At 58.6% G+C, this 24,770-nt stretch overlaps 2 protein-coding genes across 4 annotated transcripts in view; both read left to right on the top strand.

The window, feature by feature from the left end:
- The window catches only part of RNF213 (ring finger protein 213), a 45,853-nt gene extending 34,981 nt beyond the window's left edge, over positions 1 to 10,872 (top strand). For both annotated transcript variants that reach the window (XM_063176001.1, XM_063176002.1), the window contains exons 46-66: positions 99 to 309; positions 1,033 to 1,223; positions 1,810 to 1,938; positions 2,134 to 2,238; positions 2,523 to 2,765; positions 3,419 to 3,500; positions 4,063 to 4,097; positions 4,400 to 4,494; positions 4,819 to 4,978; positions 5,287 to 5,467; positions 6,180 to 6,274; positions 6,557 to 6,808; positions 7,010 to 7,142; positions 7,701 to 7,784; positions 8,093 to 8,273; positions 8,379 to 8,580; positions 8,667 to 8,744; positions 9,041 to 9,238; positions 9,480 to 9,569; positions 9,677 to 9,855; positions 10,345 to 10,872. In XM_063176001.1, coding sequence (XP_063032071.1) covers positions 99 to 309; positions 1,033 to 1,223; positions 1,810 to 1,938; positions 2,134 to 2,238; positions 2,523 to 2,765; positions 3,419 to 3,500; positions 4,063 to 4,097; positions 4,400 to 4,494; positions 4,819 to 4,978; positions 5,287 to 5,467; positions 6,180 to 6,274; positions 6,557 to 6,808; positions 7,010 to 7,142; positions 7,701 to 7,784; positions 8,093 to 8,273; positions 8,379 to 8,580; positions 8,667 to 8,744; positions 9,041 to 9,238; positions 9,480 to 9,569; positions 9,677 to 9,855; positions 10,345 to 10,498 — 3,078 coding nt within the window. In that variant the 3' untranslated portion in view covers positions 10,499 to 10,872. The remainder of the gene's footprint in view (positions 1 to 98; positions 310 to 1,032; positions 1,224 to 1,809; positions 1,939 to 2,133; positions 2,239 to 2,522; positions 2,766 to 3,418; positions 3,501 to 4,062; positions 4,098 to 4,399; positions 4,495 to 4,818; positions 4,979 to 5,286; positions 5,468 to 6,179; positions 6,275 to 6,556; positions 6,809 to 7,009; positions 7,143 to 7,700; positions 7,785 to 8,092; positions 8,274 to 8,378; positions 8,581 to 8,666; positions 8,745 to 9,040; positions 9,239 to 9,479; positions 9,570 to 9,676; positions 9,856 to 10,344) is intronic.
- Positions 10,873 to 11,045: 173 nt separating this feature from the next.
- On the top strand, positions 11,046 to 20,343 carry ENDOV (endonuclease V). Of its 2 annotated transcripts, none has more exons than XM_063175602.1 (10): positions 11,046 to 11,094; positions 11,656 to 11,827; positions 11,981 to 12,115; positions 12,433 to 12,472; positions 12,559 to 12,671; positions 12,773 to 12,841; positions 13,383 to 13,511; positions 17,210 to 17,295; positions 17,747 to 19,102; positions 19,414 to 20,343. In XM_063175602.1, the coding sequence occupies exons 1-9, from the start codon at positions 11,057 to 11,059 to the stop codon at positions 17,772 to 17,774; spliced, it is 810 nt and encodes a 269-aa protein (XP_063031672.1). In that variant the 5' UTR covers positions 11,046 to 11,056; the 3' UTR covers positions 17,775 to 19,102; positions 19,414 to 20,343. The 2 variants fall into 2 exon arrangements, with proteins under 2 accessions (XP_063031672.1, XP_063031671.1); XM_063175601.1 differs by having other exon boundaries at positions 17,747 to 19,147.
- The last annotated feature ends 4,427 nt before the right edge of the window (positions 20,344 to 24,770 follow it).

Here is a 24,770-nt window from a genome sequence, read left to right as displayed (position 1 = left end):
TCATGGCACCCCAGAGTGGGTAGGTGGGTGCCATGGGGACACAAGGGTGGCTGGGTGAGGTGGCTCTGCCGCTCACCAGTGTCGTGGCCTCTCTCCAGGATTCCATGTGTGAGAAGTTGGAGAACAGCCTGGGATGTGGGCACGGGAGCAGTGTGCCTGAGGACAGAGCCTTTCCAGAGCACTACCTGCCCAGCAGCAGCAGAGGGGCTCCCCAGGAAGCCTCTGTGCAGTACCTGCAGGCCGTGGCCGAGGTGCGCCTGTGCCTGGCCAGGGCTGCGGAGCTCATCTTCCACCTGCAGCAGCACACACGTGAGTCTGACTGCTCTGCTGGGAGTGCTGGACACGGGCATGCCCTGTGCCCTGCTAGGACCTGTTCTGTGGGACACAGGCAGTGCCCTGTGCCCTCTAGAACCTGTTCTGTGGGACACAGACAGTGCCCTGTGCCCTCTAGAACCTGTTCTGTGGGACACAGACAGTGCCCTGTGCCCTGCTAGGACCTGTTCTGGTGCATGCCCAATAAGGAAAGCAGCTATTCCCTTTTTCCTTGGGGGTATCAGTCATGTCTGTGCCCTGCACCAGGTGTTACAAGTGCTCTGTAACTGGTAGCAAGGCTGTGCTGGTGACCCCAGTGTAGTTACTGTGGAAGGAGATTTATTTTATCCTCCTGATGCTAACAGTGAGATTTATTTAGAGCCCACTAAATTGAACTTTAAAGCATAAATGCTGCTTGAGACCCAGGACTGCTGTAAGGGTTATTGTTTTATATGAATGAGAGCTCTGCACAGCTAGGAGGGATTAAGAGTTTATATTGATGAATTTATACCTTCCCTGTCAAAGAAATGAATCATTGTCTGAAATGTGGCTGAGGAAGTGCCCCAGACAAAACCTGAGGAAGGGAGGGCTCTGAAATTCTTCTGTGTCATAACACAATACTAATAAAGGCATTGGTGCTACAGCTGGGGCAGACAGAAGAGTTTTGCAGGATGAGATGTGCTTTTGCCTCGTTGTTTTAACCTCTTTTTTCCCCTCCAGAGCCAGAGCAGATGAGGGATGAGCAGCGTTTCCTGAAGAATGTGGAGAAGTTCTGCAGCCGTGCCAGGAACGACTGGCACTGTGTGTACCTGGTCAGGAGGATTGCCAGCCAGCATGGCATGGAGTTTGCTCAGAAGCTGGTCACAGAGCCACGCTTCAGCTGGGTGTTCCCAGCAGAGATTCTGCAGCAGGTAGACAAGGGGCATCTCCTGGTGGTGGTTCTGGTCCCCTCTTTGCCTTCACTTTGTGCTGCTTCGGGTGTTCCTGCTGTTGTGTGGCTCTTGGGCCAGAGTGGCAGTGGCTGGGAGGTGACTTCTCCTGGCTCTCTGGTGAATGGAGACTCCCCTGGCAGCACCATGGCTGCTGCTGCTGCTGCTCTGGGGAGCCTGAAATGCCCCAGGGTGTCACCGTAGGACACAAAATAACACGACACACACACACTGCTGTTCTCGTGGGGAAAAGGGAAGTTTATTTTCTGACTCCAACACTTACAGATTTCCAAAAGTGACAGTGGATTGGAGGGTGACAGTGCCACCTCTCCAATGACGCTGAACAAACCAACAGTCATCAAATTTTTCCTCCTCCACAAAAGAATGCAAAACAATGAGTTATTTACAGAAAGTGTGTGAGAAAGTTTGTTACAAGAATGTAAACATCAGAAGGCTTAGAAAATCTTAAAAAATCAGGATGGCATCAGGGCTCGGGAGGAAGGGGAGATTGTGCCCCCTGCAGCTGGGTGGCTGTCCCCAGAGCTGTGCGTGGCTGTTCCCTTGGCAGGTGCAGCACAGCCAGTCCACCCACCTTGACCGGTTCCTGGTGTGCGGGGAGCGCTACCGCGCCCTGCGCGACGCCGTGGGACGAGCCATGATGGAGGGCACGGCCCAGGGGCTGCTCCAGGCCCAGCAGGTACAGCCTGGCTCCCCCAGAGCCCTGCTGGGCCCAGCTCTGCCGTGTCCCTGTGGGCACTGTCTGTTCCCAGCACCTGGGCTCGCTGGGGTTTGTGCTCAAGCAGGTTTTCTTTACTTTCCCACCTGCACGTCCCATCTCTGTAGCTGGGGCAGCTCTGGCCTGTTCCCAGCCACATCCTTGCTTCTTCCCCAGGCCTCCAGCAGCCCCCCAGCTCTGGAATCTGCCCACCTGCTCCTGGCCATCTTCCGAGAGGTCACTGTCCTGTACGGGGATCCGAGCCTTCGTCCCAAGCAGCAGGTAGGACATCCCCAGGCAGCAGGTAAGACACCCCCCTTTGGCAGCAGGTGGGGCACCCCTTTAGCAGCTTGTGGCAAACCTGTTTGTGGGTAAGGAGGAACTGGATCTGAATCAGTGGTGGAGGAGCTTGGCTCCTGTGCCCCAGCCAGGGTGGTGGCCTGAGTGAGCAGGCTGGGGAGGTTTTGGCAGCAGGGTAACCCAGGATGGGAAGCGGCTGCCAGCGTTCTTTGTTGGATGGGGGCAGTATCCTGATGGCTTTAGCTCTTTCCAATCTGTGCTTTCAGCAAGCAGAGGCCATGGTTGAGTTTGTCCAGAGCTGCCCAGCGCTGAGCTCCCCTGAGCTGCAGCACCTTGCAGTTGCCCTGGTGAAGAACACCCTGCCCGGGCTGGCCGTAGGGCCCTGGGGACACAGCCAGCAGGGAGCCCTGCTGGAGATGGCCGTGCACGTGGCTGCTGTGCTGCTCTGTGGGCACAGCCCTGTCCTGCAGCCCCTCAGGAACCTGGCCTTCCAGCCTCACAGCATGCAGGTGAGGGCACGAGCTCATCCCTGGTTCTTGCCTGTGTCTGCTGGATCCTCCTTCCCAACAGCAATGCTCCAACTCAGTTTGAGCTGTGAAACACTGGGGGGATTATTGCAGTGCTGTTGGGGTTAATTAGCACAGCACCAAGCTCTGGTATCTTTTCAAGGCACCTCTCCATCCTGAGCAGGATGAAACAAATAGCTTTGCTGGTATTTGTGTGAGCGAGGCTGAGAGCAGCTGGCAGCTCCCCCTGTGCTGACCTGCCTGCTCAGAGAGCTCTGGCTCCTCAGGCAGGGGCAGGGGCAGGGAGCTGCTGCTCTGCTGCTCCTGGCTGCCCAAGGGGTGAGGGAACACACTGGTACACACCAGGGTGCATCAGCAGTGCACTGCAGGATGGTGGAGAGTGCAAGTCTTAACAATGCTGACAGTTCTAAGAGGGGATTTTAACAATGCTGACAGTTCTAATAGAGGATTTTAACAATACTGACAGTTCTAAGAGGGGACTTTCAAAGGTGAATCTGAAATTCTGCATCACCTGCCTGGCCTCTGCTCTCAGGTGTCTCCTGTTCCCCAGTGTGAACAGACCCAGTGAGTGGCTGCTGCACGACAGAGCTGGTTCCCAGATCCTCCTGTGACTGCTTTCCCCTTTCCCTCCCCAGCACTCCTTTCTGCCCACCATGCCCGAGGACATGATGGCTCAGGCAAGGACCTGGAAGGACATGCATGGTCTGCACTGGTATGGTGAGTGCTGCTGGCTGCCTGGGGAAGGAATTCCTTGGGTTTGGAGAGGGAAACTGTTCCACATGTGAGGACAAACACACTCCTCAGCATCAGTTACCCGTGGTAAATCCAGATTTGTAGACAGTTTGTGTGGGTGATGTACCAAAGGACATCCAGTGCTGTTTAGTCTTCAGCCTGCAGCTGTTCAGAGAGCATGAGGGGGCACAAAGGCAACACAAACAGGGTGTGAGAGGAGAGCTCTGCCACCTTCCTGGCCAGCTTTGTCTCTGCTTCCCCCAGCTGGACCTGCCTGCAGCAGGGAAGGGAGGGTGAGAGCATTCCTGCCCTCAGCAGCAGAATCTGTCAGGCTTTCATTCCTTGTTTCTCAAGGAGAAGCAGCACTGAAAAATTCCTTGGCTTCCTGCGGGGGCCTGTGAGTCCTTTGGGCTTTGGGGTAGTCAGGGCTTTTGATTAGATCTTCAGCATGTTTCTTGCTCCAGGATGATGGTGCCAGTGAAAGGGAATAACAGGGGCTGTGTAAATCTGTCTTAGAATGTTGTCCTGTTTGTTTCTCTTCTCACAGAATGTCCCAATGGCCACTTCTCCACTGTGGGAGAGGTAAGAATTTGGGACTCGTGGGTATTTAAGCAGACAAAGCTTTCAACAATAAACTCTTTTATTTTGTTTACTGGTTTGAATGTTCTGATGCACAGAGTTCCACTTCTAAACTCGATATTATTGATCATTTTGTCATTGTAATGTAAAATTTAGAATACCCCTAGCATTCATACCACAGATTGGGAAACATCAGGCAGAGGCCCAGTTTGTAGCAGGGATTGAATCAACCCCTTAGAGGTTGGATTTTTGTTCCATTCCCTCTGTTGCTCTGGAACTCAGTGTTCTCCTGTTGCTTTTCCCAGTGTGGGCTCCCCATGGAAACGAGCCGCTGTCCCGACTGCAACGTCCCCATTGGAGGCACCGACCACAAACCCGTGCAGGGCTTCCATCAGTCCAGGTGGGCTCTTTGCAGGGATAAATGAGGTGGGACTTGCCTGTGGTGCCCTCAAAGGCCAGAGGTACCAAGCACTTCATGCTGCTCTCTGGAAGGTGTAAGCAGGGGATGTGCAAGCAAGGGTAATCAGGCAGCAAAACCAAAGAAATTTACTTTTATGTGCACAAAACTGACTGGAAGCCTTCACTCCCCTGTGGCACTCTGAATTGGCAGCTTTTGTGGCATTCCAAGACATTATGGGTCAAAAAGGCATTGCTGGGTATCAGAGATGTCTTGTATGGTTTTTGTCTAGGTTAAAGAAACAAACATGTATGCACTTTGCTACAGGATCCGTGAGGACAGGACTCAGACTGGCCACGTCCTTGGAGATGTGGAGCACAGGAGGACACTGGGGATGTCTGACAGGGGCGTGTCCCCCGTGGTCTTTGTGCTGCTCCGTTTGCTCACCCACCTGTCCATGCTGCTGGGAGCCTCCAGAGACCCTCAGGTATCCCCAGAAATGCTTCCAAGGGGTCACACAGAATGTAGGGGAACCTTTGTGTGCTGCTGGTCCTTTTCATCACACTGCCAAGTGGCCAGGGCAGGATGCAAGACCCAAATTCCCTCCCTCCTTGCCCAGGAGAGATTTTGGTTAATTCCTCATTTCCACGCAGGCACATCCACCCAGCCCTGCCTTGATGGGCACAGGTGGCAGGAATCCCACACGTGGGGTGCCTGGCAGGACAGAGCTCTGTGTGCTTTGTGCTTCCCTGGATGTTTTTGGCTGTGCTCAGCTCTTGCCTTTGTTGTCTTCAGTCCCTGGGAAGGATGATCAAGCCGGCAGTGGAGGATGTGGTGAGCTTCCTGCAGCAGCACGTTCAGGAGGACCTGGCACATCTGACCAGGATTTTGGGGAAGAGTGTGGATGACACCATCAGCATCGTGCACCTGGTGCTCAGCAGCCTCCTGCAGGCCCCCCAGCAGCAGCCAGGCCAGTGTAAGGAAAGCCCCCTGCCCTGTCACACCTGGGGCTGTGCTCAAAGGGCTGTGGCCGTGCAGCCACCTTGCTGATAAACCCCTTCCAACAGCAGCAGTGAGCTGAGGAGGAGAATAGAGAGCTTGGAGCTTCTTACTTAGGGAGGGAAGAATTTTTGGCTGTTTGCTTCTTTCAGTTGGGTACATGGCGTTTGCAAGGTTTGGTGCAGTCAATAACTCTGAAAATGAATTATTGACAAAACAGTGTCATGACAGATGGGCAGAGCTTGCAGCTCCTGAGCAGGGCTGCTTGTGCTGTGTGCAGTCCCTGTTCTGTGCTGCCTCTCAGTCACTCCCAGAAGCTCTCTGGGAGAAGAGGGATGGCACAGTGGGGCTCATGGTGAGCTCTGGAGTCACTGTGGCACAGAGGCATTCATTGTAAATGGCCCCTATTTGGAGGGTGGGCAGCACCAGCCAGTATTCCAAGCTTCACCCTGTCATTGATCATGGTCTGACCTTGGACAGCCTGTTCAATATTTCTGGGGTTATGAAGGAGTTGTGTAAATGTCCCCATCATTCACATGAAGCTCCTGGAACCCTGGCTCACTGTGTGATGTTTGGGTGTCACTCTCCAGCTGGACCAAGATACTCAGTTAACTTCTAGCACCTGTGAATCTGTGCTTTCTTTTCACTGAAATATTGCAGATGTAAGAGGTGAAATATTCCTGTTGCAGGGCTGGTGCAGTTTGATGAGTTTCTGTCCACTAAGGGGAAGAGAAACAAATGGGAAGAAATTGTTGCAGACACAATTATTGTTCCTGAATTGGAGGTGAGAAATCTGCTATACCGAGTTAGTAGCTGAGCAGTTCAAAATCCACTGGAAATCTGATGTGCTATAATATCTACACTTTTCACCTGGCTATTCCCAAAGCCAGCCCCTCCATGGCACAGCTGCAGGTTAAGGATTAGCCACCTTTATCTACCTGGGGAAATGGGAGCCTGAGGCTGGGGTTGTTCTGGGGTGAATCTGTGTAGCTGGAAAAGCAGAAATGGCTCAGCTCAGCTGAAGGTATTTCACACTATCCAATAATTTATTATTCTTTTAATGCAGGATTTGGATAAAAAGCTTCTCAAGTTGAACCGCCAGATCCAAGAGGATGAGAGAATCTCCTCCAACCCCATAGTGAAGCTGGTGTATGGGGACCCAGCTGCATTCCTGTCCCAGCTGCCAGGGGACAGCCACGTGCACCACTCCAGGATGTGGAGCTGCCGCAGGAGGGTTTCTGTGGAGAACCTGGGCCACGTTGTGCAGCAGAAGAACGCCAAGGACACCGTCCCTCTCCTCTGCAAGTTCCTGCAGAAGGTGGGGCTGGCACAGGGCTCAGAGCCTGGCATTGCCCAGGACTGAACGACGTTTGGATTATCTCAGTACTTGCCATGATCTTGAGAACGAACACGGAAGATATTGTTGTCTTTTAAACATTTAAGAAGTGATTCCATAAAAGTATTCCCAACTGGTTTGTCCAAGCACAGCCTTACCCACAGTCTCCCTTTCCTCTTCCAGGAAAATGAGCTGAGGCTGGTGAAATTCTTACCAGAGATTCTGGCTCTGCAGAGAGATTTGGTGAGGCAATTCCAGAACACAGCAGAGATCAAACACTGCTCCATCAGGGAATTCCTCAGGGAGCCCCACTCAGGTGAGGAGATGCTGCCAAAATTGTAATTAATGAAAAACAAAGTGCTGGATTGTCAGTTGAAAGTGAAGGGGAAAACTCACCTTTTCCTTTTAACTCTCACCCAAGTGAACTGAGAGTTGGATAGGGTTGGAAAAGTTACCAGATGACTTTAAAGGGAATTAAGTACAGGAGATTTTTTATGAGGGGTGGGAGCTCTGTGCAGTGCAGCAGCAGTTCTGTGGGCATTTTAAGCTCAGCTCTAGAGCAGGGCTTGCCTAAAGAGTGGAATGAATGTTCTTCCCTTCCTTTCATGAAGTTTATGGCAACTCCTTTAATTGAATTTAAGTACAATTACTGATGCTTTTAAGTACTTATGGAGAAGTACATAAAGGTCATGCAGGAGCAGACAATAATGGAAAAGTAACAAACTGAGCCAATGACTCCATTTGATACCTTTAGAAAGGTGTTGGGTGTCTGTTTAGTCTCTTGAGCAGTTGCCTGGAGTTCCGAAGATCCCTTTATTGGAGAGTTTCACCAGGAAAAGGCGTTTAATGGATTTATCTTTTTGTTGTTTCTCAGATGTGATGAGGGACCTGTTGGAGAGGAGAGTGAATGTGTTTCTGTCTGTCTGGAACAAGCTGAGAAGCTCCCTGGACACCAATGGTGAGCAGCTTCTTTCCCAGCCCTGCTCCTCGTGCTGAGTTCAGGTTCCTCCCATCACTGATGCTGAGGCATAGCCTCAAAGCTGGGCTTGGCCATTGAGTTTTAAGAGTGTAGGTAAAAGGGGAGGGATTTGTTTCCCTGTTGTAGTATTCTCACCTGAACTTGTTTCCTTTCTCACCTGAACTTGTTCCCTTTCATGCTTGTCCCTAACACCGAGCGTGCAGCTTTTCTCAGCTTGGTACCTCCTCCTGCCCTGGCTCAGCCTGGGTGCCTCTGGGCCCCCTCAAACCCTGCTGTCTGTATTCCAGGGGAAATCAAGCTGCCCAGAGGCTACTGTGATGCTGAGCTGAGCCTGGACAGCAGGCTGGAGGTGCTGCTGCCACGGCGCCAGGGGCTGGGGCTGTGCTCCACGGCGCTGGCCAGTTACCTGATCGGGCTGCACAACGACCTGGTGCACTCTGTGCACAGGCACACCAAGGACGATGACAGGTGTGCTGCTCCCCGGGCTCTGCTGCATCCCTGCTCCCTCTCAGGCAGCTTTCCCTGCTCCCCAGAGGCCTCTCCCTCTGAGCACGGGCCCTCTGCTCCCTGCAGGTACCTGGTCAGCCCCTCGGAGGTGGCCGACCTGCACCTGATCAGCTACGAGGTGGAGAGGGACCTGATCCCTCTGATCCTGTCCAACTGCCAGTACAGCATGGAGAAGGGAGGGGAGACCTTGCAGGACTTTGACCTGGAGAGGATCCAGCAGCAAGTGATCAGCAAGTTCCTGCAGGGGAAGCCGCTGATCACGCTGACGGTAGGAGGGGCAGGGCTGTGCAGCCAGGACGCCTCCGGGAGCACCATTCCAGGGTTCTTCACATCCCTGGCTTTCTGTCCTGACAGGGAATCCCCACCCTGGTGCACAGACACGACCGCAACTACGAGCAGCTGTTCAGTGATGTCAGGAACAAGCTGGAGCAGGTGGGTTTCTGCACTGCAGGAAGCAGGGCAAGCATGAAATCCCTGCTTTTCCAAGGGTTTTCTGTGCCTTGCCTTGTCCATCCAAAGCCTGCCTGCTGATTTCTCAGCATGCCTTGGGTGCTGCAATCTGGCCTTGTGCTGCCAGTCAGGATTTGCAAAGAGAAGAGAAATGCTGAAATAGTTCAGCATTTCAGTTTCCTGAATCTGGGGCTCTCTTGTCTTCCCTGACTTGAGCAATTGGAACAGAAAAAGGAATGGCTTTAAAACAATGCTAGCTGTGACTTTGTGTTTTTCAGAGTGCTCTGCCCAGTTCTGTGATGAACATGATCAGCGGGGAGCTGCAGTCCTACAGTGATGTGTGTGATGCCCTGTCCCTCAGTGAGATCACCCTGGGCTTCCTGGCCATGGCTGGTGAGAACGCTGACATGCTGCTGACTGAGTACATTGAGCAGGTTCTGCAGATGGGGGATCAGACAAACCCTCACGTGCTGCAGGTGAGTCCTGAGGGCAAAACTCAGATCCTTCTGGGGTAAAATCTGGTTTATGCTAAATCCAGCCTGTGTGACAGAGCCCTCTCACTTTGCCTGTCGTGGTATCAAAAACTGGATTATTGAGGGCAGCTGGGGAAGGGTGAGGGGGCTGGATGAGCTCTGCGCTGGGCTCTCTCTGGGCAGGGCAGGCTGGGGACAGGCTCCAAAGACACCCCTCACATCCACAGCTGTCCTTCTCTTCCAGGCCCTGAGACGGTGCCAGCTCAGGCACAGCATGGCCCTGTGGCAGCTCCTGTGTGCCCACAAATCCGAGCAGCTGCTGCGCCTCGGCAGGGTATGGCACCCCCAGCCCCTCCGTGTGAGCTCCTCTGCCCTGCCCTGCCCTGCCTGCAGCTGCTCAAATGTGCCTTTGGGTTTTTCCTCCCCTCGCTGCATTTTTAGGATCCTTTTGCAGATGTCAGTCCAGACTACAAAGAAGAGCTCACCCCAGAGCTTGCCAAGCTCCTGCACACCTTCCTGGTGCACTGCAGGCTGGAAACCTTCCTGCAGGAGCTCCATGAAATGATCATCCTGAAGCTGAGACGTGCCCAAGCTGTGCAGGAATTCAAACCCACCTGGAGGTAGGAGCTGTATACCCAAAGCCACCACAGTTGTTGTTAAGTGAAGCTTCTCTGCCTCTGAGCATGCACACAGTGGGAACACTCCCTTGGCACATGCATGGCCTGGGGGACACAGCCCAGGCAGCAGCATTTGGAATATCCACAGCCATTTCTGGCAGGTGTCACTTCCATCTCACACAGGCTCTCCTGGGGACGCTGCTGGCCAGGGCACAAACATTAGCACTTCTGCAGGCACTTGGATAAAATAATAACAGAATCACAAACTCATTAAGGCTGGAAATCTCCATGATTATCAAGGCCAGCCTCCAGGGATAGGCACAGCTCTGCCCTGCAGCCTGCCCTCACCTGGCTGTTTAACCCTTCTCACTACACATACAGACCTGTTCACTTATGGATATTGAGTATTTTGGGTGGGTGCACTGCACTCATACTGTGGAACTTGTGGGATTTTTCTTTTAGCTGTTAATGCCATTCTGCTCTGTCTTCCAGCCTGAAGGAATCACTCTTGCCTTACCTTGATGACAAAGACTCTGAGTTAGCTCTGGAGCTGGAAGACACATTCCCAGATGAGATTCTCCTGTCTCATGCTGCTGGTACCTGGAAAGCAGCTGCTGCCTTCAAGAGGGAGCACAGGGACAGTTAGGACAGAGCCCTGCCAGGGACTGCCACAACACTGTCAGGGCTTCTGCCACTCTGGGCATTTGTGTGGGGCTTGTTGGTTGTTCTTTGGGTTTGGGGTTGTTGTTGTTTTTACACCTGATGTGAAGAGTGGCCGTGGAGGAGGGTGAAATAGACCCAGCAGCTCAGTGCGAACCCTGGATCGCCACAGCTCCAGAGCCACTGGAGGAACATGAAGGATTTTTTTACAAGCCACGGTGCCGTCGTGCCGGGGCAGGGTTGGTGTTTTCCTGCCTGCCTTTCTGCGCTGGCTGCAGAAGCGGCGCCTGCCCGGCGCCCCCGCACAGGGAGCCCCGAGGCCGCGGCTCCTTCGCTGCCTTCGGCCCGGCCTGGGCGGCTTCTCCCCCTCCCTTTAAATAAACTTGTTCAGCTCCCGCGGCAGCTCCCGGCTCCTTCTGCGGTGGGGCCGGGGATCGGGAACGGCATCGGAGCCGGGATCGGTGCCGCCCGCCCGGAACGGCCGCGCCCGGCCGCGCTTTCCGGGGAGCGGCGGCGCTGCGGGACGGGCGGGCCCGGCGCCGCCATGGCCGCGTCCCCCGCCCAGCGGGGCCGCTGGGAGCGGTAACGGGGCTGGGGCTGGGGCCGGGAGCGGTAACGGGGCTGGGGCCGGGAGCGGTAACGGGGCTGCGTCCGGGGCTGGGGCCGGGAGCGGTAACGGGGCTGGGGCCGGGAGCGGTAACGGGGCTGGGGCCGGGAGCGGTAACGGGGCTGGGGCTGGGGCCGGGAGCGGTAACGGGGCTGGGGCCGGGGCTGGGGCCGGGAGCGGTAACGGGGGTCCGGCTGGGATGGTCCCCGGGGACCGCCCGGAGGCGCCGCTGGGAGCGGTAGCCGGGCTGGTGCGGTAATGGGGCTGGGGCCGGGAGCGGTACCGCGGTCGGGCTGGGACGGATCCCGGGGACCGCCCGGCGGCGCCTCTTGAGAGCGGTACCGGGGATCGGGCTGGGAGCGGTAACGGGGCTCGGGGCTGCCCGGCGCCGCGTCCCCACGAGGCACGGGCACCCTCGGCATGACCCGCCGGTGCTCCGGCCCCGGTTGGGGTTTGCGGCTCCCCGGGGAGGGAACGGGGCGCGCTCCGGGACGGGGCTCGGGGAGCGGCCCGCTGTGATCGCGGCCGGCCCGCAGGGAGCAGGCCCGGCTGAGGGCCAGCGTGCTGGAGGAGGACACGGAGCCCTGGCAGAAGGAGCCGCAGTTCGCGGGGCTGCACAGAGTGGGAGGCGTGGATCTGTCCTACAGCAAGGGGGACGAGAGCCGTGCCTGCGCCTCCCTGGTCGTGCTCAGCTACCCGGACCTGCAGGTACCGCCTGGCACGGGCTCTGGGGAGGAACGCTCACTGAGAGGCTGGGCAGGCCCTGGCACAGGGGCACGGAGCAGCCCCTGGATCCCTGGCAGTGTCCCCGGCCGGGCTGGAGCAGCCTGGCACAGCGGAAGGTGTCCGTGCCTGCCCCAGGTGCTGTACCAGGACTGCCGCATGGTGCCCGTCACCGCCCCGTACGTGGCCGGGTTCCTCGCCTTCCGAGAGGTGCCTGTCCTGGTGGAAGCCGTGCAGAGACTTCAGCAGGAGGAGCCCCAGCTCCAGCCTCAGGTGTGCTGTGCTTCCCTTGTCCCGAGCTGGGCTGCAGAGTCCCAGGGAAGGTGGTCTCCCTCCGGAGCCTGAGCTGCTGGGACAGGAGGGGCACGGACAGAGCTGTGCTGGAGCATCCATTCCCTTTCCTTGGGGAGCTGGGAGCAGCCAGGCCTCCTTTGGGAGCCCATGGTGTGTGCAGGGCATTGCCAGTGCCACACTGCCGCTGCTTCAGGGACAGGCGGTCAGGAGGAGCCTTACAGGGAGAAGTGAGGAACCAAGAGAGATTCCTCCTTGCTCCTTGGAGTGCAATAACATTTCTGCTTTGGCTTTTTCAGGTGCTTCTGGTGGATGGGAATGGCCTGCTCCATCCCAGAGGTAGGCTGTTCCTGCAGAGCCCTGTGCTGCTCCTCGGCGTTCCTGTTCCCTGGTGTCCCGCAGCTACAGTGGCTCCTTGTTGGCAGAGTTTGGCATAGCCTGTCACCTCGGAGTCCTGACAGACCTGCCGTGCATCGGCGTGGCCAAGAACCTCCTGCACGTGGATGGCTTGGTCAGGGATGAGCTGCACAAGGAACAGGTTAGGCCAGGCTGGGGTTTGTTTTTTCACATCCCAGGGGAATTTGGGCAGCCACCTACAATGGTGTGCTAATGAGCTGATGTGTGTGTGTTTATCCCCAGGTTCGTTCCCTGCAGAGGTCAGGAGAGGCATTCCCACTGACAGGCACCTCGGGGAAGGTCCTGGGCATGGTAAGCTCTCAATTGTCCCTCTCCACAGTGAGGCTGTATCAGTGATGCCCTGCAGCTGTGAACAGGTGACCAGTGGCACTGCCGGCCCCTTCCTGAGAGCTCAGGTGCCTGCAGGGAGCTGCAGCTCAGGTGCTGGGAGCATTGCCGTCCGTGGCTGTGGCACTGAGGTGCTCCAGCAGCCTGGATGGTGAGCTGCAGCCTGGGAGAGGTGCCAGTTCCCTGGCAGCTCCCGGGGACCGGGCTGGGAGCGGCTGATTCAGGGCAGAGCAGGAACAGGCAGCTGGGAGACTCTTCCTGTGGGTGCTGTCAGCCTGGGCTGGCACAGCTCCTGCATCCCAGAGCAGCCTCGGGTGTCTGGGGAAGGGACACGGGGACAGACAGGAGACACTGGGATGGGGAAGGTGTTTGGGAAGGCTGGGAGCTGCCAACACAGAGCCACCACCCCACCCCAGGGCTCTGGCTGGCTCCTGACTCCAGTGCCCCTCTGTGTGTGTTCAAACGAGCCTCTCCAGTGCCTCATCTCTCCTTTCTGGCTGCCCAGGTGATGCGGAGCCACAGCAACAGCTCCAGGCCCCTGTATGTGTCCGTGGGGCACCGGGTGAGCCTGGGCACGGCCGTGTCCCTGGTCAGGGCCTGCTGCCGCTTCCGCATCCCGGAGCCCATCCGGCAGGTACGGCACCCCTGGGGCAGGGGGGGCATGCCTGGGGCAGGTATGGCACCCCTGGGGCAGGTACGGCATGCTTGGGGCAGGTACGGCACCCCTGGGGCAGGGGGGGCACCCCTGGGGCAGGGGGGGCATGCCTGGGGCAGGTATGGCACCCCTGGGGCAGGTACGGCATGCTTGGGGCAGGTACGGCGCCCCTGGGGCAGGGGGGGCATGCCTGGGGCAGGTACGGCACCCCTGGGGCAGGTACGGCACCCCTGGGGCAGGGGGGGCACCCCTGGGGCAGGGGGGGCACCCCTGGGGCAGGTATGGCATGCTTGGGGCAGGGGGGGCACCCCTGGGGCAGGTACGGCACCCCTGGGGCAGGTACAGCACCCCTGGGGCAGGGGGGGCACCCCTGGGGCAGGTACGGCATGCTTGGGGCAGGGGGGGCACCCCTGGGGCAGTGTTTGCCGAGTCCTGGGCTGCTCAGAGCCTCAGCCTGCCCCTCCTGTGCTGGGCAGTTCCCCAGCCCCTGGTGCTGCTCACTGATCCTCCCAGGCCCGTTCCCCTGAGCAGTGCCCCGCAGCATTGCCAGCCCTGCCTGCGGTGCCACGCTGCTGTCAGTCCCCAGGAGCCGGCAGCGCGGCTTTCCCGGGCCCTTGGAGCCCAGCACGGCCGCAGTGCTGCCCCTCTGGGCCTCTCCCGCTGCCGCACGGAGCCGGCAGCCAGCAGGTGACAGCACTGCATCACTGCCACCGCTGCAGCTGCCACCGCGGCTCGGCCTTGGCTGGTTTGAAATCGCAGCACAACTCGGGGAAAGGCTCTGGAGGAGCTCAGAGCCTCTGGGACTTCTGGCCTGGCCTTCCCTTCCCTTCTGCCCGAGGTCACTCTGCTGTTGGTGGCTCCAGAGCCAGGAGTGACCCCGGGGTGTCCCTGTCCCTAACGCTGCCCTGGCACAGCCCCTTGGCATCGCTGCTGTGCCAGGCTGGGGGATCAGGGGTGTGCCCACCTGAGCAGCCCCCGGGGCAGTGCTGGGTGACCCTGCTGCTCGAGAGCTGCAGCGTTGCCCGGAACTGAGATCTGCTCACAAACTACCCCAAAATCTGAACTCCTCGGAGCAGAGCAAGCCTGGGGTGTCCAAGCAGAGCTGCAGTTCCCAGTCCCAGCCCTAGTACCTGCCAGACTGGGGGAGGCTGCTGGAGCTCCTTATGTAACCTGCTCCAGCCAGGACAGATGCCTCTGCAGAGCTCGAGCCAGCTCTGCAGTCTGTGTTCAAAGGGAAGGAGAAGCATTCCCTTTGGAAACAGAAAGGTGTCTTGGAGCTTTTCATCACCCTCATTTCGCTTCCAGCCATCTCCAGGATTTGCTCATGTTCGGAGACTCTTCCAGTTCCCTGTGACCTTTTTCTGGGAGTGATGGAATGAATTATGATCACTTTTCTTACAGAGGGATGAGAAATCCAACAGGGGAGTGTGTTTACTCTAGAGAGATGGCAGGAGATGAGGACACTTAAACCTTTCCATGGGACTTGTCCCTGCTCTGCTTCGTCTGTGTGGTGACTGCCACAGCTCTTGGCAAGGCAGGGCTGACAGCCTCAGCTCCTGAGCACCAGCAGCTGGGGTTAGGATGTAGGAGGCTGTGGAGAATCCTGCCATGGGTGGCTGGCATGGCCTTTTTGCCATGGTACATGTCCAGAAACTGCAGACCTGATAGGAGAAGTGCTTACAGTGTCAGGAAAGACCTGTGGATCACCAGGTCCTGCTCAGGAAGTTCTGGCAGGCCTGGAAATGAAGTGGTTTGTGAGAGCTCAGCTTTGCACAGCTCCTGGGGTTTGTGTGAGGGCAGCATGTGCAGTGCAGCTGCTGTGGCAGCTCGGGCTCCTGCTCCAGGGGATGTGGTGCTTCCCAGGAATGCACATTACCCAGGCAGGGAGCAGCAGGGCTCCATTTGCATTCAGCCCACAGCGCGGCTGTGCTGCCAAGGAGCTGGCTGTGGTGCAGATGAGAGGAGTGAGATCTCGCAGGAAGCAGGGGGATGAGCTGCCCTTGTCACCTGCAATCAGTATTTACATCCCACTCAGTCCTTGTTCCACGTGCCAGGCCCAGGCAGCAGAGCTGTGCTCCTGGTGAGGGAGCTCCCAGTGCAGCCCAGCACAGCCCGAGGGGCCCTGGAGCAGCCCCAGGCCCTGCTGAGAGAGCTGCCCTTGCTCCTGGCACGGGTCAGAGCCCTCCCTGCTGCACCCTGCTCATTCCCAGGTCCCCGTGCCCACCCTCCAGCTGCCAGGGCTTGCACCAGGAGCCTGCTCTGCTCTCTGGGTCAGGTTCTGCCCAGCCTCCTGCTCACTTGCTGCTTCCTTCAGCTGCCCCTGGGTGCCCAGTGGGTTGGGCTGGCTCGGGAGGGGCTGCTGGCACAGTCTGAGGGTGCTCCAGCCCAGCAGGAAGGGCAGGACTGCAGCTCACCCTCTGTGAAATGCTGAGCACTCGCCCTCAGGAGAGTGAGACAAGGCAGCAGCCTCTCTGGGACTGGACAGCACTCACTGCTGTCTCTGGGGGCACCCTCAGGAGCATGAGACAGGGCACCAGCTCTCCTCTGGCACTGGACAGCACTCACTGCTGTCTGGGGGCACCCCTTCCAAGCCTGCTGTGCCCAGGGACCTCCCTGGCCCCTCAGGGAACAGGCAAAGCAGCATTTCCACAGGCAGCACTGATCCCCTCTGAAAATAGCCCAGATCTGTGAGGATTATTGCTGGGCAGTGATCCATCTTATTGATTAGCCCGTGGTTAATCAGCACCTTAAGCTGACTCCAGTGCTGTGCCGGGAGTGAGCCCTGCCTGGGAACTGCCACCTCATCAAGCACTAGCTGATGTTCTCAGCACAATGTGCTCGGGGATTTTCTTCCCTAGAAGAATGGTTGGTAGCTGTGGCTGGTGCTCCTTGCTGTGCCCGTGGGGACCATTGAGCAGCCTCCTTGCCTGGTTATAAAATCCATCACGTAATCGCTTATCCTGAAGAGTGATCAAAGTTATTTGTCAGTTCGGTTATGAAACTGTCCAATTATAGAGAGGAGGGAAAAAAATCTCCCAAACAAACCACCCCTTATGTAAGTCTCTCCTCCTCAGCTGGCAGGAGGCTCTGCAGTTGTGGAGCAGGTTCCAGCAGCAGGCACAGCCTCCACCAAGGCCTGGGGGCTGCAGGAGAGGCTCCTGGGCAGCAGCACGGGGTGGAGAGCAGCAGAGCTTCAAGGACAGTCCCCAGGGATGTGTTAACCCAATTTCTGAGCTCGTCACCAGACACTGTGAAGCTTTTCCAGCTGGGAAGGTCACATCCCGCTTTGTAGGTGGGGAGAGGCACTCTGCCTTTGAGGTGGGCACAGCAGCTGCTCGGAAACGGCACAGGAGTTTCTAAAAGAGGAAAAACTTTGAAGGACTGTAAAAATCAGCTGCCGCTCCTCAAGGTTGTGCAGGAGCCCGGGATGTGCTTGTGGTGGCATCAAGGGTCTGCTGCTGGTGTCGTGCAGCACTGGAGGGCTGAGCAAGCACCTCAGGCTGGGGGCAGGAACACCCAGTGAGTGCCCAGCAGCACTTCCCGACAGCTCTGGGTGTGCCTGGCGCTCTCCTTGGTGTGTTCCTGGTGGGATGTGCTGACAGCAGGGCGGGTGGGCACGCTGGGGTTACAGCCAGGCTGCTCAGCCCGTGCCCACTCCTTGTCCTGTTCTGTTCCAGGCTGACATCAGGTCCAGGGAGTACCTGCGGAGGCAGCCCTGTGCTCCCGTGGAGGGGCTGCAGGCCGTGCCTGCCAGCCCTCAGAGGTGGGTGTGTGGGCAGAGGGCACCTGCTGTGCCATGAGCTGCACTAATGGCATTAAGGGTCCAGGCAGGGTAACGGGGTGAGCTCGTGGGGAGGTGAGGACGTGTGCAGCCTGCAGGAGGTGATTCCTGCTCCCTGTGGCCACGCTGCCTCACACGCTGTCCTGAGCTGGCAAGGGCAGCAGGGATTTGCTCTTTTTTCAGCAAAGCCCTAACGCCCACAGGTGTGACCTGAGGGGGACAGAAATACCTGCAGGGAGCTGCCTTTGGCCCCAGGCCTTGGGGAGGGTCAGAGCCCTCCTCTCTTACATAAGGGGGGGCACTGGGTGTCAGTTCAGGGCTAAATCTGCCCCTGGGCTGCAGGAGCTCAACTCACCGAGTGCCAGTTGTTTGTGCCTGTTGGCTTCTACTTTTTGTAAAACTGCTTCCTATTTTCTCATTTGTGTCCCTGCAGCAAAAAGGAGGCTGAATCAGAGGATTAGCCTGGTGCCAGAAGAAAGTGCAGAGCTTCTCTTCACTGGGTCCTGTCCTGCACAAGGCTGGGTCCTGCTGGGTGCAGGAGCCCAATGCCACCCTGGGCACAGCTGTGCCAGGCTGTGTCCCGCAGCACAGCACCAGCCACTGCTCGGGGAGAGTCCTTGCAGTGAATTTCTCAGGGTTCCTTTTCCAATACTGTTAAAGTCTTTGTGTAAGCAAAGCTCACGTGAGGGTTTGCAGCACCTCACTGGAGTCCTTGTGCGGCTGCAGGGCTGATTTACAGAGGTGCTGAGGCGCTGCAGAGGCAGCCTGTGTGTGCCACCACGCCTCTGTGGCTCTCTGAGAGCCCTCCCTTCCCTCTGGTTTTGGAGCAGTTCCCCTGTCCCTGCAGCCTGGGCTCTCCATTCCCCCTGCACATCCCTGGGGAGCAGCAGCCCCACTTGCAGCTCTCCTGGAGGAGGGATCATCTCAGGGGAAAGGATGAGGGAACCCTCTCCCTCCCAGGGGCTTGGGGAGTCATTCCTGGCACACAGAGAGCTCCAAGTGCCCAAATCCCAGCCTGGAGACCTGAGGAGCAGAGCCCAGAGCCTCTGTGCCCAAATCATCCTCAACCCTGGTCCATCCTGCAGGACCAAAGCTGCTCCCAAGGTGTGGGGTCCTGGCTGGGGCTGGCAGGTGGTTCCTGAGTGTTCTGAGGAGCAGCAGGAGCAGAAGGTGCTCTGGGAGATCCTGGTGTGGCTGTGAAGATTCCAGCCTGAAGAGGAAGAACATGGCAGCTTTCCTGGGGATGGGGAGGGGCCCTGTGGGCTGTTTCACCTCCATTTTGCATAAATTTGTTGTACAACTTTTGTTCTTTTCTGCCTTGGAGCTGCTCTGGGTGGGGAGGACGAAGCCCAGCCCGTTGTGTCTCTGCTCTGTTGGGTCTGAACCAGGTGGGGAAAGGGGGGAAGTGACAAATCCTGGGGCCATCAGGGCAGGGCTGGGGCTGTCCTGGCACTGCTGGGGACAGGGGACACAGGGACAGCCGTGTCCCCTCCTTGCAAGGACACAGCCATGTCCCCTCCTCTGCCATGGCCTGAGGGAGCAGGGATCAGTTCGTTCCTCATTCCAGCCCCACACAGACAGTGACTTCTCTGGCATGGTCACAGATTCGGACCCCAGTGACAGGGTGGGCAGGGGACAGCTCCTCCCCAGGGCTCATGGCAGAACACCAGGGAATCACCTGTGTGCTGAGAGGGTCATCCCTGGCCCATCCCAAATTCTGGGTGACACCATTGGTTCAGCCCAGGTGTGCTGAGTGGGGCTCCTCATTGTGGGTGCAGTTTAACCCCAGGTGTGCTGAATGGGGCTCCTCTTTGTGGGTGCAGTTTAACCCCAGGTGTGCTGAATGAGGCTCCTCATTTTGGTGCAGTTTAACCCCAGGTGTGCTGAATGGGGCTCCTCTTTGTGGGTGCAGACTGACCCCAGGTGTGCTGAATGGGGCTCCTCATTGTGGGTGCAGACTGACCCCAGGTGTGCTGAATGGGGCTCCTCATTTTGGTGCAGTTTAACCCCAGGTGTGCTGAATGAGGCTCCTCATTTTGGTGCAGTTTAACCCCAGGTGTGCTGAATGAGGCTCCTCATTTTGGTGCAGTTTAACCCCAGGTGTGCTGAATGAGGCTCCTCGTTTGGCTCTGAGGGGAGCAGCTCCTCCAGGCTGGCCCTGGCACAGCAGAGGAACCTTCAAAGTGTGGGACTGTGGCTCCTCCTGCCCTGGTGAGTGTCTGGCTTTCATCTCATGTTTAATGTCTGTGGTTTTAATCCCTGATCCATTGGTGACATTTTTCTGTGTTTCTGGTTGGTATTTGACGATGGGAGCTTTGGGGTGGGTTGGTTAGGGGAGGCTCTGCAGCCAGAGCTGTGCTTTGGGTGGAAGCTGGAGGAACCCAGCCCAGCTCAGACAGGAGCATGGGGCTGTGGCTGCTCAGGGCCTGTCTCTGGGTGCCCCTGTTGGGATCTGGGTGTTTGGATCCATGGAGGGTCCGTGTGCTCAGCCTGTGAGGGATCCAGGGCTGGGGACACTGCAGGGGACTCTGCTGTCCTCGGCTGGCCTGAGTCCCCCCAGCTGCCTCTGCCCGTGGGTGAGGGAAAATCAGGTGAAAAAATAAAAAACAACAGCATCAAAACCAGCTCTGCATCAGTGCCCCGGCTTCCCTCTGCGTGAGGCCCTGAACTCCTCCCGAGCCCAGGTGAGCTCGGGTGACTCTGGATGAGTCACCTGGGGAGGGGATGGTGCTGCGGTGCCCCGTGAGCCCTGCTGGGGCTCTGTGTGTGCCTTTGGGCTCTGGGGTGCTCTCCCAGCTGCCCAAACGGGGCAGTTCAGCCCTTCCTAAAGGAAGGGACTAATCTCTGTGTTTGGTGTCTGCTGGTGGCTCTTTGGACACAATAAGGGATTAACTTGGTCTTTATCTAATTGGTTTATAACCCTGGGAAGGGAAAATCGCTTTGTAATGCTCGAAACCTCTTAACAGAAACTCAGAGACTGGAGCTTGAGTGTCCTTCGAAATAAACTCATAGATGGCTTGTCTTTTTTAACTCTCTGTTTGCTGGGAATTGGCTTTTCTGGGTGTACCATGTTGGAATCAGAGAATGGTTATTGCTGACTGGTTGTGAATCCTCCAGGGGGGTTTCTCTCCCCATTTCCACCTGGGGCTGGCTGGGTGGAGGAGCTGTGGGGCTGGGGCAGGGATGGGGCTGCCCAGGGACGGCTCCTGGGTGACAAATGGGGCAGAATTGCTTTGGGCTTGGGTTCCTGTTCCTGGATTCAGCAGGTGCTGCATGGCTCTGCTGCAGATCCTCTGGATCTGTTCCCCCTGTTGTGTCCTGGAGAGCAGCAAGGAGGATCCCTGCGCCTGCCTTGTTTGTCCTGGTCCCGGGAGAGGGAGAGGAGCTGCTCTAGGATGCAGTTCTGTTTGTTCCCTGCTTTCTGAGGCGGCCTGGCTGAGCAGCTCCGTGCCAGGTGCCTGAGGCTGGGTGGGATGAGCTCCCACCTCCGTGTCTGGAGCCTGTGGCAGTGTAGGTGCTGCCTGTGCAGTCTGAGCTCCTGTGACTCAGGGTTTGTATTTTGGGACGCTCCTGGTGAGCACGGGGGAAGCGTTTCACTGGGATTTCCCCCCTCCCTGCCCCCTGTTCTCATTCCTGTTCTCTTTGGTGTGGTTAGGAGGGTTCAGGAGGGGCTCTTTCCCTCCTGGCTCCCCAAACCAGGTCCAGCTGCAGCTCTGGGTGCTCGCCCTGGCTGTGGAGCTGGGCCCAGCAGCTGAGCCCCTCTCTCCCCCCATTCCCCGAGCCTTTGGTGTTTGTGGGGCTGGCAGGGACAGCTGTGTCCTCTGGACCTCGGAGCATTCCCAGCTTTGGGCTCTACATGGGCGTTTTTAGTGCTGCTGCCTCCCTCCCGTGGCAGCTGAGGCCTCTTGGATGTGGTGGCTCCTGGGCAGAGCCGGGTGTGCAGAGGGAGCTGGGGAACGTCATCGCTCCCTTGCAGGGCTTTTGGTTCCTTTTTATTGTCCTTTTGTCCTTTTTTTTTTTAATATTCCCCCTCCTTTTATCCTATAAATAGTTCTCCCCCCAACTGCTCTTCTCGTTGTTGGTGTTGGTTGATCCTCCCTGATCCTCTCACCAGCGTCCCGCCAGCCCCACCCCGGCTTTATTTTAAGGCCCCATTAATTAAAAGCAAATGAGTGGAATTTCTCTTGACAAGCAAATTAATAGCAAATGAGATGATTATGAGCTGTGTCATTAGGGTGATGGAGCAGCTTGTGCAGGGCTCAGCCCCAAGCAAGGCAGCAAATCCGAGGGGTAACAGATCTCTCCTGTTGGGGGCTGGAAACTGCTCCCTTCCCTTCCCTTTGGTAGCCCAGGAGCCGCTGATGCTGAGCAGAACCCTGAGACCCCTCAGGGGGTGCAGGGGGCGGCGGCTCTCGGGGGTGCACCCATGGGTGCTCTGGGTGTCCCCGTTAGCCGGGTCCGTCCATGGGGACACGCCGGGAGCGCCGTGTCCCCACCCCGGGTCGGCTTTGGAAGCACGAAGCGAGGCTGTGGGAGCAGCCCGTGGTGGGTTCCTGGGCCGGTTCCGGAGGTCTCGGTGCAGGATGTTTCCTCAGGAACGCGCTTTTCTTTCCCTGCTTTCCTCGGCACGGCGTGCCCGTGCCCGCGGAGCCCAGCCGGGCACTGCTCGGAGCTCGGGGCTCTGCTCGTGGGGCTGTGGGGAGACCCTGGGCCGTTCCCTGCTCTGGGGAGACACGAGGGGCTTCCCTCAAACCGCTGTCAGAGCCCCCGGCTCCTTCCCCTGTCCCTGTGTCTGTCCCTGAGCCACCCCCTCCCTGTTCCCTGCTTGGCCCCGAGAGCAGGGTCAGCCCCCGGGCCCCGTGGAGAGAAAGGGGGACGCTCTGTGTCATGTGCGGCTGAATAAAACATCTCCAGTTGCTGTGCTAAGATCCTCTTTGCTTCCTTACCCCGGACTGTGCTAGCAGCAATTCAGACTGCTGCGCCCCGAGAGCTCTGGGTGCGCTGGACTGCCCGCGGCTCCACCGTGGGGCCGGGGCTGTGTTCGGTTCGTGGGGCTGCGCTCCGAGCCCACAGCTCCATCTCGGAGCCGGGGTTCAGTTCGTGGGGCTGTGCTCCGAGACCCTGCTGGGATGCGAGAGCCCCCCGGGCTGCCCGTAGCTCCATCTCGGAGCCAGGGTTGCGTTCGTGGGGATGCCCGCAGCTCCAGCCCGGGGCCGGGGCTCTCTCGGTTCGTGGCGCTGTGCTCCCAGCCCGCAGCCCCATCTCGGGGCCGGGGCTCGGTTCGTGGGGCTCTCTCCGCTCGTGGGGCCCCGGCATCGCCCGCTCCCCGCGTGGGAGGCTCCGCCGGCGGCTCCCGGCTCGTGTTGCGGCTGGAGCCGCGTGTCTGGCGAGGGAGCGGCTCCCGCCTGTGCGGGGAGGAGGAGGAGGCGATCAGCCGGGGCGGGGATGGAGGGACAGCCTGCGGGAAGGGAGGAGAGGAGGTGCCACAGCCGGCTCTGCCCCCGTGCATCGCTTCAGGGACAAATATCCGCTGTTTTCCCGAGGAGCAGCGCTGCCTGCTCTAAAATCCCCAGCGATCCTTGGGAGGGTGTTCGGAGTCTGTGATAAATCTGGCGGCTTTGTAGCTTGCCGGAGGGATGGTGGGCAGCGCCGTGATTAAAGCGCTCTGATTAACACACAAACCTTGTTTGTAATGAGTGGGATTGGGAGGGTGTGGAAATCCAGCTGGCGTGTAATGAGGTTACTCCAACAAATTACTCGGATATCAATTACTCCGCTAGGTAAATGTCACCTGCCTTCTCTTTGTTTGCGGTAAACTGGGATCCAATTAGCTCGATGTGGCTCTTGCTCGTGCCTGAACTGCCGAGGCAGGGCAGGGCTGCAGCCGGGCTCTGCCTCACCCGAGGGGCACCACCGGGGCCGGGGACGTCCCCGTCCCTCGGGGACATCCCCGTCCCTTGGGGACAGCATCCCGGCCCCTCCTGGCCCCACCTCTGAGCCGAGCTCCCTCCAAAGCCCCCTGGTCAGGAGGGTGTGTGCGGTCCCCCCGAGCTTCCTCACTCCAGGTGGATAAATTCCGCTTTGCTGCAAAGAGGCTCCTTTCCTTTTCCTCTTGGGCTCTGCCAAACGCGCCGGGAGGGAGCAGCTCCCGAGGCCGGGTTGGAAAGGGCAGCAGAGCTGCAGCAGGAGCTGCATCCAAATCCAGCATCGGTGCCCGAAACCTCCCGAGAGGGGAGGCTTTGGGGGGCTGGAGAGGTGTGAGCAGGGGGTGGGCACCGGCACTGGGGGCAGGAGGGGGTTTGTGGGCTGCTCCAGGGCTCTCCATCCCTCCAGGGCTCTCCATCCCTCCTGCCCTGGGATTGTGCTGTCGTTCACAGCTTTCACAAGCACCAATCCAGCAGCCCTGCTCGCCCCTCCGGGCTGCTCCTGGGCTCTCCATCCCTCCGGAGCTCTCCATCCCTCCTGCCCCGGCTGCCCTGGGCACCTCGCCCCGCAGCCCCGGCAGGGTGAGCGATGCTCCAACGCGCCGCAGGCCATCGCTGACCTCATTTCAGCAGCGCCGTGGGGTTTGGCATCTGTTGCTGACACGGAGGCAAGTGGGGGCCTGGGGACCCCCCAAATGTGCTGCCCCGGTACCCGCAGTCCTGGGGAGCGCCGAGGGTGCCAGGGTGGGCTCTGACCCCGCTGCACCACCCTCTCCTCCCCGTGTGCCCCCTCCTGTGCTCGCTCTGCTCCACAAATGCTAATTAATCTCCATAATTAGTTTGATGCTGCATCTATTTTTAATCAGCTTTGGAAGACAGTCTGTCTGTGCTCCGTGCACACCCACGGGCTGTCCCAGGGCGGAGCGGGGCTGGCTGGGGACCCTCCGGTGGGACACGGGCTGTTATTCCCCTCTGCGGCCCCGGGCTGGGCTCGGGACCCCTCACGGGACCCCCAGCCGGAGGAGGACCCGCCCGGAGCTCCTCGGCGGAGTCTGAGATCCCAGCGCCTCCATAATCCCCGGGCTGGATGGGAAGGATGGAGGCAGCAGCTGCCAAGGTGACGGTGACAGCAGCTGGAAAATCGCAGGAGGAGGAGCCGGGGAACGGCTGGGACAAGAATCCGAGAAGGCAGAGCCGGGGGCAGCCCCCGTTCCTGCGCTGGGCAGGGATGGGGTGCCCGGTGCCCACCTGGCTGGGGTGGCAGCGCCGTGGGCGGGCTGTGAGCGGCAGCGCTGGCTCCGGGATCGCCGGTTCCGTGCGGGCCCGGCCGGCTCTGGCTGTGATCCCCGGAGGGAGGGGGGCTCCGCGCTGGCCGGGATGCCCACGGCAGTGCCTCGGCCGTAGGAACCGGGGCTGTGCCAGCCAAGGCTCCCGAGTGGCATTTGAGGGCCGCGGTCGCAGCCCGTGACTCACGGCCGTGACCGGAACGCTCTGTCGGCCTTGACTCGGTGCCCGGGGCCGTGTCCAGCTGCC

This window comes from Melospiza melodia, chromosome 24, assembly GCF_035770615.1.
Source record: "Melospiza melodia melodia isolate bMelMel2 chromosome 24, bMelMel2.pri, whole genome shotgun sequence".
NCBI classification, from domain to species: domain Eukaryota; kingdom Metazoa; phylum Chordata; class Aves; order Passeriformes; family Passerellidae; genus Melospiza; species Melospiza melodia.
Note: the sequence above shows the minus strand (reverse complement) of the source record. Positions and strands in the feature narration are given on the sequence as shown.

What these genes read in the sequence shown, in the direction of transcription:
- ENDOV (XM_063175602.1), top strand. Translation starts at nt 11,057, where the DNA reads ATGGCCGCGTCCCCCGCCCAGCGGGGCCGCTGGGAGCG. An exon ending in TCAGCTACCCGGACCTGCAG is followed by an intron (nt 11,828 to 11,980) that starts GTACCGCCTGGC and finishes TGCCTGCCCCAG; the next exon opens with GTGCTGTACCAGGACTGCCG. An exon ending in AGCCCCAGCTCCAGCCTCAG is followed by an intron (nt 12,116 to 12,432) that starts GTGTGCTGTGCT and finishes TGGCTTTTTCAG; the next exon opens with GTGCTTCTGGTGGATGGGAA.